Genomic DNA, 14,897 nt, shown 5'->3' on the forward strand with positions numbered 1-14,897 from the left:
AGGTGGGGTCAGAGGGATGCACCATGGGTTTTGGTGCTCTGACAGGCTGAACACGGAAAACAATCAATATAGTAATGAAAGGCCACAATACAGTTATCAGAAAAAGCAATTACAGTGCATGTACACACGATGGTTAACGGAACATTGAATGAGTTTCCTGAAACACTGCTTAGGGCATTGGACGAAGCTGGTGGAGCGCTTGAGGAAACAGTAGGGTTAGGGGAGGTAGGGGTGTAAAAATATATCGTGCCACAATATATCGCGATACAGAAACATCACAATACGTATCGTCAAGGTGAAAACAATATTGTGATATGTTTATTGTATATCAGTGAACGCTGGATACACAACGCTGGTAACAAACACGTATTTTGTCTCTAGGCCTATCCATGATATTATAACAGTTAAGCTCTAAATTCATAAAGTGTATTGAAGTAGAAATGTGGAGAAATGCACTATTGGTGTGAACAGCAGCGCTACTGCAACGCTTCACATCTGCCCTTAGTGTATCGTATCATATTGTTATCGTCAACCCAATATCATGTATCGTATCGTGAAATTAGTGTATCGTTACACCCCTAGTTAGAGGTGAAGACTACGGATGGAGGGTCAGAGAGTTCAGATAGAGGGGAACTTTCCAGAACACAACTGAGAGTTGCTAGTTACACAAATAAAAGAAACAAAAAAACACAGGAAACTAAAAGGTTGAAACTGGTGTCAGTAAAAATAGCATTCCCCTAGAGAGCAGGCTCAAAAAACATGTACAGTAGGATAATTGACCGCATGTGCTCAAAAGAAGATATTGTATCCCTTGTTGGAATGCTCTGCTTGTATAAAACAAGGGAAAATCCAAACGGTTGACTGAATGTGTCCTTTGCGTTTTGTACGATAGTCTCAAAACATCTGTCGGGGTCATCATGGACTCCCTAAGACAGCTCCTGTTGGCTGAGGCTACTCGGAAAAGATTGGTTGCTTATTGCTGGGGGACATCCAAAGGACATCGCATCAAGTTCAATATGAAGTTATCTCTTGGAAAACTCCCAGACATGCAAACATGGTTTGAGATTATACATGGAGGGATGAGGTGGAGGCTGGGTGGAGAGACGGATGAAGTTCGGGGGTTAGAGGATGTATTTTTCCCAGGCTGTTTAGTCAACCTTGTGGTCAGTGACAACATAACACAGCTGGAACCAGGTCCACAGTGGCTGGTCCTTATAGGCAGAGAAGCCTTGTAGACGATGATGGCTTTGATCAGTCTTTACCCAGACTGCACTGGGGATGATGCAGCAGAAATGTACTGGTACTGCTAAATTACATACTCCCACACAGACAGACACACACACACACACACACACACACACACACACTCACGCGCACGCTCACACACACACTATGCAAAACTCAATATTAATTGTTTTGCGGACAACTGATGTTGAAAATGTAATTATACTTTTTTTTTTACCCTCAAAATGTTTGTGGGCCTTTGTCTTTTTACCTGCTTGAGCATTGACGTCCACAGACAATTTTCTCTGTCGGGTCCAGTGAAAACTTTGACAGACATCTAAAATCAGAACATGCACCTCCATCATAGGGACACGCGTGTCCTCACAGAAATGGGCGCCTACTCTCCTGTTGAATCAACAAAGCTGAACTTTTTTCCCCCCACCGACCTCTTAACCTGTGTTAACAGCAGCTCTCGTTTCTTCCGCTAAGGTCACAGGTTTGAAGACAACCCTGGGGTGAGGCGCCACCTGGTGAAGAAGTCGTCGCGATGCCAGCTTCCTCGGAGGAGCACCAGCTCTCCACCGCTGTCCAGCCTGAAGAAGAGGAAGAGGACGACGGACAAGAAGACACATGAGGTGAGAGGATCCTGGGTCGTCCTACGCTGGACAGAGCTCTTTCTACGGATCGGTCAATATTTATTTTGAGGGGCCCCTAGGTGTAGAGCTCTGAGGCTATTGACAAATATACATCACTGATATCAAAATAAAGATTAGCTAGGCTCCTGCATTTAAGGAAAGTACGGTAAGTAAAGTAAACAGTGTTCAAGTGTTTCACCACAATTTGGAATTTCTTGAAAGAATTCTAGTAATTACTAATTACTTACCAAGTAATGCTTGATAAGACACTTCATCATCTATGGATGGAAAATAGATTCAGATCTTTATTTGACACAAGTAAATGTACAATCACAGTGAAATGTTGCTGTTATTTAGATCTAAGAGCGTAAGTGTAAAGCAAGCATCAAAGAAATCATTAATTTGAAGAAGTACGTAAACGGAGTTTAGGCCTACAGTACATATTGTACAGTAGTACCCAAAATCCAGAGTACCATGGTAACTGGAACATATCCTGGCATATATTGTGTCTTTTAACAGGTTGCTTCATGTTTTCATATATATATATATAGGTTCCAGCAGGCTCTAGCAGGTTCCATCAGGTTCCAGCAGGTTCCAGCAGGCTCTAGCAGATTCCAGCAGGCTCTAGCAGGTTCCAGCAGGTTCTAGCAGGCTCAAGCAGGTTCCAGCAGGTTCTAGCAGGTTCCAGCAGGCTCTAGCAGGTTCCAGCAGGTTCTAGCAGGTTCCAGCAGATTTTAGCAGGTTCCCACAAGAGCGGTAAGGTAAGTACCGCTCTTGTGGGAACCTGCTACAACCTGCTGGAACCTGCTGGAAGCTTTTTAGGGTAAATCATCATGATGAATGGACAATTAATGTACCTGGAAGACTGGCTAGAAAGTCCTAGAGTGTGAAGTGCCGGAAGGCCTCTACTCCCAAACACACATGCGCCACTAGAGGCAAGGCGTTGGATCCCTGTCCCAGAATGCAATGCGCTGCTGCCCCTTGTCGGTATCCCTCTCTGCCTTCATCCTCTCTGAATAAGGTGGACCAGCCTGCTCTCCTTTGTGGAGATGACGTTAGCAGGCACAGGGCTAGTTGACACACCCACACACATTAGACTGATTGGAAAGCAATCCTCTATTTGAGTCCCATCCAAACCATTGTACTGTAGGGTCTCAGCCGTTTTGAGACTGAACAATTGAATCGGACCATCACATTTCTTGGATTATATACGATTACCCATGATATAACGTTTCAGGAATGTCAGAGACTACATCCTCCGACATTTCCATTATTTTAACATTTGGGGATCCAGTCTTCGGGGCTTAACGTGAAGGGGGCGTGGCTGAGCGTCTCCTCCAGGAAGTAACGCATATTGTTTGCATTATGTATTGTCTGTTTTTGTTTTTATTTTATATACTGGAAAGCACTTTGGTGCAACTTCGGTTGATTTTAAATGGGCTATTTAAATAAAGTTGACCTTGACCTTGACCTTGACCTTGTTCCCCAGGTGTTCGTGGAGCTGAACGAGCTCATCGTGGATAAGAACCAGGAGCTGCGCTGGAAGGAGACGGCGCGCTGGATCAAGTTCGAGGAGGACGTGGAGGAGGAGACGGACCGCTGGGGGAAGCCCCACGTGGCCTCGCTGTCCTTCCGCAGCCTGCTGGAGCTCCGCAGGACCATCGCGCACGGTGAGACGCCCCGCCCCCCTCGCTGGAGCACGCTGAGAGGCCCTGCCCCCCTCGTCGGAGCATGCTTAGAGGCCCCACCCCCTCGCCGGAGCACGCTGAAGCCTTCCGGAAAACGCGGCCGAAAGCGCAGCGTCACGCCGTTCCAGTTATATAGTTCCCGTTGTTTGCGCCAGCAGCCAACAGCAGGCCGGTGTGGGCTTCCATAGGAAACAATGGGAGCTGTATATTTGGAACAGCGTGGCGTTTTCAGCTGCGGTTTGCGTGAGGCTTTACGCACGGTCAGACACAGAGATACACTCACACCGTCGCGCGCACGCACAATACGTTTTACACATCGCTGTCCTTGCACGTATTCAGACCGTCGGTCTAAAGGGAACTTTCTGAACCCACACGCTAGGAAACTCAAATTGCACTTTTGGGAAACTCAAATGGCACTGTTGTTTTGTAGTCAATTGTTGATTTGTAAATCTCTCTCTGTTCCTCTCTCACAAACCCAAGGTGCCATTCTTTTGGACCTGGAACAGAACACACTGCCCGGCATCGTGCACCTGGTGGTGGAGACCATGATCATCTCGGACCAGATCCGGGCCGAGGACCGGGCCAACGTGCTCCGCGCTCTGCTGCTCAAACACAGGTCAGTGATTGGCCAGTTAACAGTCACACACAGGAAATTGAATATTGGTACAGGAAATGGAATATTGGTACAGGAAATGGAATATTGGTACAGGAAATGGAATATTGGTACACTGCAAAGTGTGGTTATATACTGTAGGTTTCCACACAAGGTCCAGCACTGAGGAGAAAAGTCCATATGCTGAAAGTAACATTATCAATCTCAGTCTATGGTGAATAGATATCATATACATTGTAACCAGCAAAATGCATTTTACTCTTGGTATGAACAAGTGGATTAAGTCTCTACAGTAACATATATTATCAATTGCTTACATGAAACATTTTGAAAAACGAACTAAAACTAAAACATTTAGCTATGTACATAACGGTACAGAATGGTACCACCCGTGTTTGGGCATTAACAAGTATTAACTTCGCATGGAGTCTTGACTAGTGTGGCCAAAAATGGGCTTATTGTAATTTTGGACTGTCATCAAAGATGTAATACAGGCCTATGTCCAGAAGTGTCGCCTGCATAGTCTAGCTTTGTCTGTCATATAACACTATAGCACATTTTCCTACGAGCTACAACATGGGAGGAGCCAAGCCTCCAGTATGGAAGCCCAGTTGCATCATTTCTGAGCATACTGTACACATATACACACTTGCAAACATATACTGCTACTGGACAACATACTGTAAACAACATAACCATGACTACACATGTAACAAACGCTCACAACCAGAACAAGACCTCACCCAAAACACATAGCGTTATTACCGTTTTACCCTGTACTCATTCTCTCTTTCACACACACACAAACACGCACACACACATGCATGCGCACACACAAACACACACACGCACACACACACACACACACACACACTCACACACACACACACACACACACACACACACACACACACACACACACACACACACACAAGACAGATAATCAACACTCTTCCACCAGAGCTTTGCACACACCCAATCAGTTGCAACGTTCCGACAACATTTCCCATCATGTCACCAGCTGCTTTCCATGGGAAAATGCCGCGTAATTGGCCTCCTCAGTCCAAGATATGAATTTATGACCTGGAAAGTAATACAAGGTGCTACAGACTTAAGCTCATCGCTTCCCAAGTTCCCTTGGACGCTGTTCGAGTACAGTTTGGTGCGGAGTCACACCTTCTTCTTTTGTTTTGATGTGCTTTTGTGTCCAACTCCACTGACCGCATGGACCTAATGAGACCAGTGATGTCACCGCTGGACCACGTATAAGTGTGATGAAACTGTCTGTGTGCAAAGCGGTCACACACACTCAGACACTCACACACTGTATACTCTGCTCGCATACACACAAATATGTGCGCCCGCACATGCTGAAATGCATACAGACACGAAAGCATATACATAGAAAAGCACACGCAGGTACACACTCACACACTACCTACCTATGAGGACATGCTTTGATGCTCACTACGTCAGCCATCTTGATACCACCCTACCTAGCTTGATTAAACATAGTAACCTTAGGCAGATTAACTTTTTTAATTAATTCCATATTGAACCCTGTAGACCCAACTCTCTAGACACAGTCATAACATCAGAAGGTTATAGGATAGGTTTGGAAGAGATGGAAGATTTCACTAAACCAATGAGTCAAATGAATCAAGCTATAGTACTATCAGATGTGAGGAGCTATCGGGATGGGGGTCACTTGGTCAATATGGAGCTAAATCAGCATTTATACAGTATGCATAACATCCGCAGAACTTCCTAAAGCAGGAATATGACCCCACCCCACACACACACACACACACACAGACACACACACCCCCTCCACTGCATGACTTTGCTGTAACACCAAACTCTCATCCCCTCGGACCTCCAGTCACCCGAACGACGAGAAAGAAGGCCTCTTCCACCGCAACCACTCCACCAGCAGTCTGCACGGCAGCTTCCACCGCAACCACAGCCACGCCCCCGACACGGCCCTTCCCCTGGTGTCCGAGTGGCCCTCCAACCCCGCCGACGGCCACGAGACCAAGGGAGGGGATCACGACAAAGAGGTGAGTGTGTGAGCGTGTGTGTGGTCTCCCCCGTCGCTCTGTGTGTTTGTCCTCTGTTCGTCCTTTTAAGGAGATCGAGGTTCTGGTTTGACGGCTTTTGCAGTCTGTGTTGAGACCGAAGGCACAGTATATAGATCCTGTAAATTATCGGACATTTTTTACATCTGTTTTGATAAGGTGGCGTTGACTAGTTGCTTGCCCCTGGTAAACTATGTGGACACTGATGTGTCTGCTCTTTATGTCTATGGTAACTGTACAGACGTCTAGTTTGTGTACATTTTGTGAAACGGAAGTTTCAGAATCGTCCATAGATAGAGCAAACCAATCACACGTGACAGTCAATGACAGTGTCTGCGACCGTAGAAAAGGTGCCAGGCATGGCCCGGGACATCCCGATCTGACAGGGTCTGGCTGTACATCGGTCTGCTGGTGGTCAGACAACAGTCCCCCAACCATAATTAATAATAGTCATGACGGAACCACGTGTAAGGATTTGATTCCTTATATGTATAATGAAACCTATGTGCCCAGGCTTTCTGTACTGATGCTTTTGAAGTCACCCCATTTTGTGTGATGATGTCATATTGTTATGTCTTCCTGTAAAGTATTTTTTATCAACCAATCCCTCCTTAGAAATCGCACCACACGTTGGCTGCTGAAGGCCATCAGGCTGCCCGGCCCATGAAGCTCCTGGCAAAGATCCCCAAGGACGCAGAAGCAACAGTGGTCCTAGTTGGTAAGGACTTGTAAAAGTGGTCCTAGTTGGTAAGGACTTGTAACAGTGGTCCTAGTTGGTAAGGACTTGCAACAGTGGTCCTAGTTGGTAAGGACTTGTAACAGTGGTCCTAGTTGGTAAGGACTTGTAACAGTGGTCCTAGTTGGTAAGGACTTGTAACAGTGGTCCTAGTTGGTAAGGACTTGTAACAGTGGTCCTAGTTGGTAAGGACTTGTAACAGCACCACTGTACTCTGGAACTATGTAGTGAGTTTGTGGCGGTTGATGAAGTGAAGTATAGGGAGGGAGGGAGGGAGGGAGGGAGGGAGGGAGGGAGGGAGGGAGGGAGGGAGGGAGGGAGGGAGTGATTAGGTGAATAAATGAGTGAGTGAGTGAGTGAGTGAGTGAGTGAGTGAGTGAGTGAGTGAGTGAGTGAGTGAGTGAGTGAGAGTGAGTGAGTGAGTGAGTGAGTGAGTGAGTGAGTGAGTGAAGGTGTTCAGTGGCTTCAGTGTGGTATACATTTGTTTATACACTGCAGTGTATACTAAATGTACTAAATTTCTAGCATTGTGGGTCTACAGTACATGCTAGTACTGCACCCATCTTTCTAACCAAACACTCACTGTTTTGTCCCCTCAGGGTGTGTTGACTTTCTGGAACAGCCGGCCATGGCCTTTGTCAGGTTGAACGAAGCGGTTCTCCTAGAGTCTGTTCTGGAAGTACCCGTTCCACTCCGCTTCCTCTTCGTCCTGATCGGCCCCAGCCAGTCCAACATGGACTACCACGAGATCGGACGCTCCTTCTCCACTCTCATGTCTGACAAGGTAGCCGACTTTTTATTTTGTATCTCTCTCTAAAAGGTTCAAACGGCACCAACATTTTGTCTCAGCTTTCCAAAACCACTCAACACTTTAACCTGAAACTTTGTGACATTTCAAAAGTTGACAGTTGGGTTTTCTTTAGAGCTTTCACGAGGTGGCGTACTTCGCGGACGACAGGCAAGATCTTCTCAGCGGCATCAACGAGTTTCTGGACTGCAGTATTGTTATCCCGCCGTCGGACGTGGAGGGAAAAGACCTGCTGAAGACGGTGGCGTCCTTTCAGAAGCAGATGCTACGCAAGAGGAAGGAGAGAGAGAACAAGAAGAACCAGGCTGTGACACCTGGGACCGATCAAGAGACTAAAGGTCAGATCGTGACACACATGCACACATACGCGCGCACACACACACACACACCCGTCTTCATGAAGGGGTAATTCTATGTTAAATCAAGGGGCCATGACACCCACTATCTAAGATTGTTATTTAGTTGTGGGTCTGGTATTTGCTGTAGCAGAGCCAATCAGAGGTCTGCAAGAAGACCGAAAGACAGTTTTCTCAGAGGATAATGTACTGGTATAATCATTAAGAAACTAGAGAGGGTGCTTGGAGAGCACAGACGTCCGCCCACAAACCTTGTGTCTCTAGTGCCCGCAAATGGGGAGCTGGCTTCGCTCAAAGTTTTGTTTTGATTTGTGGATCCACCCTGTGAGTCAGATCTACAAAATGTAATGGGTTCTTCCTTGGCCCATGCTACACCCATCCACCGAGTTTCATAAACATTGGTCTGGTAGGTTTTGCTTACTAACTAACTAACAAACTAACTCACAAGCAAACCGAACCAGACATTCGACTAACAACTTTACTCTGCTCTGGGCAGAGTTAAAAAATTACTTACTTACTTTTAGAAAGGTGTGGAATAACAGTAACAAAAAATAAAAATAAAAAGATTAGTCTACATTGAAATCTTGACTATTGCACCTTTAAATGTTTGAACTCTTAGGAAAATCTTACATACTACAGCTTTAAAGATAGATAATCTAAGTATTTTTGTGGGGCTGTTAACAGTTTTTCCAGATGTCTCGTTACTGAATCATCATCAGGAAGTGATCTGGTCCATGTTGGATTTGGGGTTGTTCTACGACTGAATACTATTGAGTTATACAAATGCACGCTGTAGGAATACTTGACCATCCATCTTTAAATACAGAAACAATATTAGAATGATCTGAGATGGGGGGTGGTATCAAAATGGCTCGTCACTGGTTATGCTGAAATGGAAGGATTTGGAGCTCTTCTTCTTAAGAAAAAATGCAGGCGCTAGTAATATATATATATAGTAGTTATATAGCATCACATTATTCCTTACAATAAATCAACATAGGTCTTGTGAAATTGTTCACAAAAGTCTGGAGTTGTGTGTGTTGTACAGCACATATAGCTTAACGTGCTGTGAAATCTTGACCGCTATACCACAGAGGTGAGCCAGGATGAGCAGGAGGAGGAGGAGCTTGAGGTGGACCCTCTGAAGCGCTCGGGCGTCCCCTTCGGAGGCCTGATCCACGACATCCGCCGGCGCTACCCGCGGTACGTCAGCGACATCAAAGACGCCCTGGACATGCAGTGTTTCGCCGCCGTCATCTTCATCTACTTCGCTGCTCTGTCGCCCACCATCACCTTTGGAGGACTGCTGGGTAATTTAAGAATGTTACACTACACCCCCCCCCCCAACAACAACAACAAAAAGTCACTCCAACAACAAAAGTGTTAACGACAAACAAAAATAAAAAAGGTGTGGTTCTAAAATGGTTTCTTAAAGAAGTATATGTATGTACAGTTTGGGGGTGCCTACTAATTACTGGCCAAGCATTGGAAGGGTTCACTGCCAATAGACTGTACTCTCTGCTCTCTTTAATGTAGTTATATTGTAGTTTTAGATAATCATCACAACACTCTTAATCATATCATTACCATATTATTCTCTGTTTAAAAAGAGCCCTTCTTGGATAAAAGGAGACAAAGAAAGGAAACTAGACTCTAAAACCACAATAACGATGTGTTTCCTGTTAACGTGTGCTCTCTCTCTCTCGCCCTCTCTCTCTCTCTTTTTCTCTCTCTTCTGTACAGGAGAGAAAACCGAGGGGATGATGGGTGTGTCAGAGCTCATCATCTCCACGGCGACCCTGGGTGTTCTGTTCTCCCTGTTGGCTGGACAGCCCCTCCTCATCATCGGGTTCTCAGGCCCTCTGCTGGTGTTTGAGGAGGCCTTTTACAAGGTGCCAATTAGACAATTAAGACCTGAGTGATTATTCAAACGTGACTGCGCTATTTATCATAATTGCAATATAAAATGGGGAATTTTCCCGTTGAGCGAGTCAACAATTTGTTCTCTACTTGAAACACTTGCTCTTGTTTTGAGTTGACTGAATCGGCCTCTTTACCCGTTTGCCTCTTTCTCTATCTCTATCTATCTGTTTCTATCTCCTCCTTTCTCTCCCTCTCCTCCTCTTTCTATCCCTCTCCTCCTCTCACCCCCAGTTCTGTCAGGCCCAGGGTTTTGAGTACCTGACCGGCCGGGTCTGGATCGGGTTCTGGCTCATATTCATCGTCCTGGTGATTGTAGCGGCCGAGGGCAGCTTCCTGGTGCGCTACATCTCGCCCTTCACCCAGGAGATCTTCGCCTTCCTCATCTCCCTCATCTTCATCTACGAGACCTTCTCCAAGCTCATCAAGGTAAAGCCAGTGGACGATTACTACGGGATCCTCTTCAGATGTTAAAGTTTCAGAAATTACGTTTACTACCTTGCTTGTGTTTACTCTGGCTTGTGTTCGTAGAGGATCTCCTTGTTCAGGGGTCAGTGGAATGGTCCATTTGACGATGAAATGGGGGGGGGGGTTCTCTTACAGGTGTTCCAGGAGCATCCGCTGATGAGGAGCTATCCCCAGCCGCCCCCCTCCCAGACAGGCCTCTTCGGCTTTGCTGTCCCCATGGGCGACCTGCTGCCCGACGGTGGTCCGATCCTCAACCAGCCCAACACGGCTCTGCTCTCTCTCGTCCTCATGCTTGGCACCTTCTTCGTGGCCTTCTTCCTCAGGAAGCTCCGCAACAGCCGTTTCCTGGGAGGGAAGGTAATGCATGTCGTTACATTTCCCCGAAAAAACCCTCAATGTTTGGTGTACGGTATCTATCGAAGGGTTGTTTTTTGGTCAACATGTTCAACACTGCATGTTCAGGGCAGTTCGGTGGTAGCCTATGTGTGTGATGGAACTAGCTGTACATGTGAATTATATGTTCAACTCATTCCAGTTAGGGATAATGGAAGCTTTTGAATTCTCCAATGGTAAAGAACCTGTTCTGACTATGTTCTCTTCTGTTCTGTTTCTTATCCCCAAGGCCAGAAGAATCATTGGAGACTTTGGAATTCCAATCTCCATTTTGTTCTCGGTTCTGGTGGACTACTCTATTCCTCATACATACACACAGGTAACCACAACAGTGACGCCCTACCTCACACATACAACCCAAAATACATCATTAAACACATCCCAATTTCTACTTTAGGAAACTTTTAAGCACGTTCACTTTCCGCATTCCCTGTTTAGGACTTGAAAGCAGGTAGAGCAACTTCAAAATGTAACTTCTGAGGCACTCTACAGAATTTGTCTCTTTCTGCTGGCTGTTTCAGAAGCTGAACGTGCCGTCTGGTTTCTCGGTCACATCTCCTGACAAGCGAGGCTGGTTCATCAGTCCATTCGGGGATAAGCAGCCCTTCCCTCTCTGGATGATGGGGGCGTCAATCGTGCCCGCGCTGCTGGTCTTCATCCTCATCTTCATGGAGACGCAGATCACCTCGTAAGTGTGGAACTGGAGACTTCTTCTTTTTTTTCTTTTTAATATCAGATAAGATGATCAGACATGATTGTCCTGAGAGAACAAAACATAATATATTGTCTGTCTTGCCATTAATACTGTATGGGAATGGACATTCCTGTGTTTGACCTACCCCACCCAGGCTCATAGTCAGCAAGAAAGAACGTCGTCTGGTCAAAGGCTCCGGCTTTCACCTGGACCTCCTCCTGATCGTAATCCTGGGCGCCATATGCCCTCTCTTCGGGCTCCCCTGGCTGACCGCCGCCACCGTGCGCTCTGTCACACACGTCAACGCCCTGACGGTCATGAGCAAAGCCACGGCGCCCGGGGAGAAGCCCATGATCCAGGAGGTCAAGGAGCAGAGGGTGACGGGCCTGGTAGTCGCTGTGCTTGTGGGTAAGATGGCTGCCTGGCAGGGACTAGTAAGATGGCTGCCTGGCAGGGACTAGTAAGATGGCTGCCTGGCAGGGACTAGTAAGATGGCTGCCTGGCAGGGACTAGAGGTGGATGGTATCAGAGCGATGCTACCAACTAAAATTATTTTAAAAGTATCCTAGAAACACACATGGCTAAAAAATGTGAGGGACTCAACGGTGGAAAGTGAAATGAAAGTAGTTTGGTCATGACCCATCAGATTGTATCACTGGTTTGTTGGGCCCCTTCTCCCCAAATATCCGTTCTTCTGTCAAAAATCTCGGGTTGACCTTTGACAGTACTTTACTTGCCAAGGTAAAGGGCTATATCTCCCCCAAAGACTTAGAGAGAGTAATATATGCTTTTATCAACACTCGTCTTGATTATTGTAATTCTTTGTATGGTGGCATTGACCAGTCACTGATGCAAGTGTGCTTTATAAATAAATAACATTTGAGGTGAGTTGAGTTGAAAGTAACATTCAACTTTTTTTTTTATTACATGAAGTATAAAATTCTACTGTATTGCGGGTGAAATAGCCATTAGGTTTTTGAACGTAATAGTTTGGAGTTCTGACCTATTTCCGTTCCTGTCCAATCAGGCATGTCCATAGTGATGACCGACATGCTGCGCAACATCCCATTGGCCGTGCTGTTCGGCATCTTCCTCTACATGGGCATCACCTCCCTCACGGGGATCCAGCTGTACGAGCGCATCACGCTCATGGTCACGCCTGCCAAGCACCATCCGGACCACATCTACGTCACCAAGGTGCAGTAACAGGGGTGGCGCCCTGGAGGTCTTCAACGGTGCTGATTGGTTGATTCAGTCTGCCTCTGTGGTTGTAGTTGCTTTTACTTCTTCCTTCTTTATTTGAGGTAATCTCTGATCTATCTGATGACTGGATAGGTGAAAGCACACGATCCTTCACACCTGTCACCAATAAAGACGTATAACATCAGTGATTTTTGGCAAGGAAGGCAAGGAAGGAAGGATGTTTTTGGGAGGCATCTAAACAGTGTCTAGGCTTTGGGCGAAAGACACAAGTAGCAACACCCACTAGAGGGAGCCAGATATATCTAAGAAATACCATTCCTCGGGCCTCTAGAAAAGTGAACACTAGGACAAATACTTTCAATACCTTTCAGATACAATGCATCATTGTGTGTGTGTGTGTGTGTGTGTGTGTATGTGTGTGTGTGTGTATGTGCTGCATGTGTGTGTGTGTGTGTGTGTGTGTGTATCTGCATGTGTGCACGTGTGTATGTGTGTGTATGTGTGTATGTGCGTGTGTATGTGCTGCACGAGTCTGTGTGTGTGTGTGTGTGTGTGTGTGTGTGTACGCACCAACCTACAGGTGAAGACCTGGCGTATGAACATGTTCACCATCATCCAGCTGGTGTGCATCGTGCTGCTGTGGGTGGTGAAGTCGACCGTGGCGTCGCTCGCCTTCCCCTTCATCCTCATCATGACCGTGCCGCTGCGCCGCCTCGTCCTCGCCAGGATCTTCGAGGAGCGCGAGCTCCAGGCGGTATGTACTCTGCAGTGGAAATAAATCTGATCGAAAGTAAAGGATTTGCCAAGGTTCACTCAAAGAGGTTAAGTCTGATTTATTAAGAAAACATACGAACGCAAGGACTTCAGGATAACGCACGTGAGACAGAAGTGAAACAGAAAAGTGTTGCGGGGTCTTATATTCAAGCAATACACAGGTATGACGCTTCCAGAGATGTGATTGGCTAACCCATCTGTACATGTCATAATAAATGGCAGACATCATCAACAATGGTCAAGAGTTCAGACACGTGATCTTAGAAAGGGCGGTAAATCTTGAATTGGTTTCAGGTAGGGACAATGGAATAATGGAAGGTTACTCTAGGCCAGACTGAAAGTCTGGGGTGTGCCACCCCCTGGAGATGCCATCCTGTTGTAATGATAAAACCACGGCAGGGGTGTTTATCATTATAAAAGGTAGGGGACAGGGGTGTTTGGCATGTGAAAGGTTGAGGGAGGTAGAGTGAAAACACAATTTCTCTGACAAGTCTCAGCGTCAGACGCATGAGAACTCTCTGTGGGTCTGGGACACTTCATGCAAACATCTGGTGCTCAAATCCTGGCGATTCATTGGTTTCGATTCATTCCTGCGACACCAATCAGTAACGACTTTCGCGATCAGGCATTCCCACCTGTAGATACAGTATACCCCGCCCATCTAACCTGGGCTAGCATTTCTCTCATTTGCTGCTACGACCAGTCACTCTTTCAATTTTGAACCGTTGATACGCCCTCAGTATATGTTATCAAATTATATTGTCTGATTATATATATATATATATATAAATTATATTGTCTGCGAAAAAACTCCCAGACCTATAAAATGTCAATGTCAATGTCAATGTCATTTGATTTATATAGCACCATTCATACAAATCAATGTAGCACATAGTGCTTTACATAAAAAGAGATGGTTAAAAACATAAATCATGTAAATACAATGAGGACAGATTTAAAATAAACAATAAAAAACGGTATAGTATCATCAGTGTATTTCTCTCTCCACAGCTGGATTGTGACGAGGATTCACCGAATTTCGCTGAAGATGGGCGGGACGAGTATAATGAAATCCACATGCTTGTCTAGTCTGGTTTCAGCCAATAGGCTTTCTTTATCCTCCAACACCAACCAATCAGAGCAAGCCTCTTTGCAACCATATAATTTATCGGTAGCTACTGTACAGTATGTGAGATTTGAGGTCAATACTTGTCCAGTAGAGAAACCATACCATATTCAAATCCTGCTACTATTTGATCTACAAATACTTGATGAGTTAGTAGTTTTGTTTTGCTCTGTCCAACAAA

The 14,897-nt window shown here is 45.8% G+C and overlaps 1 protein-coding gene across 1 annotated transcript in view; it reads left to right on the forward strand.

The window, feature by feature from the left end:
• The window catches only part of slc4a3 (solute carrier family 4 member 3), a gene marked incomplete at both ends in the record, with an annotated part of 37,390 nt that extends 22,711 nt beyond the window's left edge, over positions 1-14,679 (forward strand). The window contains 17 exons of the mRNA XM_084452035.1: positions 1,714-1,859; positions 3,349-3,529; positions 4,028-4,163; positions 6,043-6,220; positions 6,854-6,956; positions 7,574-7,758; positions 7,898-8,120; positions 9,233-9,448; positions 9,882-10,030; positions 10,293-10,487; positions 10,662-10,883; positions 11,149-11,238; positions 11,441-11,607; positions 11,768-12,021; positions 12,641-12,810; positions 13,397-13,570; positions 14,602-14,679. Of these exons, the coding sequence (XP_084308161.1) occupies positions 1,714-1,859; positions 3,349-3,529; positions 4,028-4,163; positions 6,043-6,220; positions 6,854-6,956; positions 7,574-7,758; positions 7,898-8,120; positions 9,233-9,448; positions 9,882-10,030; positions 10,293-10,487; positions 10,662-10,883; positions 11,149-11,238; positions 11,441-11,607; positions 11,768-12,021; positions 12,641-12,810; positions 13,397-13,570; positions 14,602-14,679 (2,867 nt within the window). The remainder of the gene's footprint in view (positions 1-1,713; positions 1,860-3,348; positions 3,530-4,027; positions 4,164-6,042; positions 6,221-6,853; positions 6,957-7,573; positions 7,759-7,897; positions 8,121-9,232; positions 9,449-9,881; positions 10,031-10,292; positions 10,488-10,661; positions 10,884-11,148; positions 11,239-11,440; positions 11,608-11,767; positions 12,022-12,640; positions 12,811-13,396; positions 13,571-14,601) is intronic.
• Positions 14,680-14,897: the final 218 nt, after the last annotated feature.

The sequence above is a fragment of the Borostomias antarcticus genome (genome assembly GCF_949987555.1).
Source record: "Borostomias antarcticus genome assembly, chromosome: 17".
Classification (NCBI taxonomy): domain Eukaryota; kingdom Metazoa; phylum Chordata; class Actinopteri; order Stomiiformes; family Stomiidae; genus Borostomias; species Borostomias antarcticus.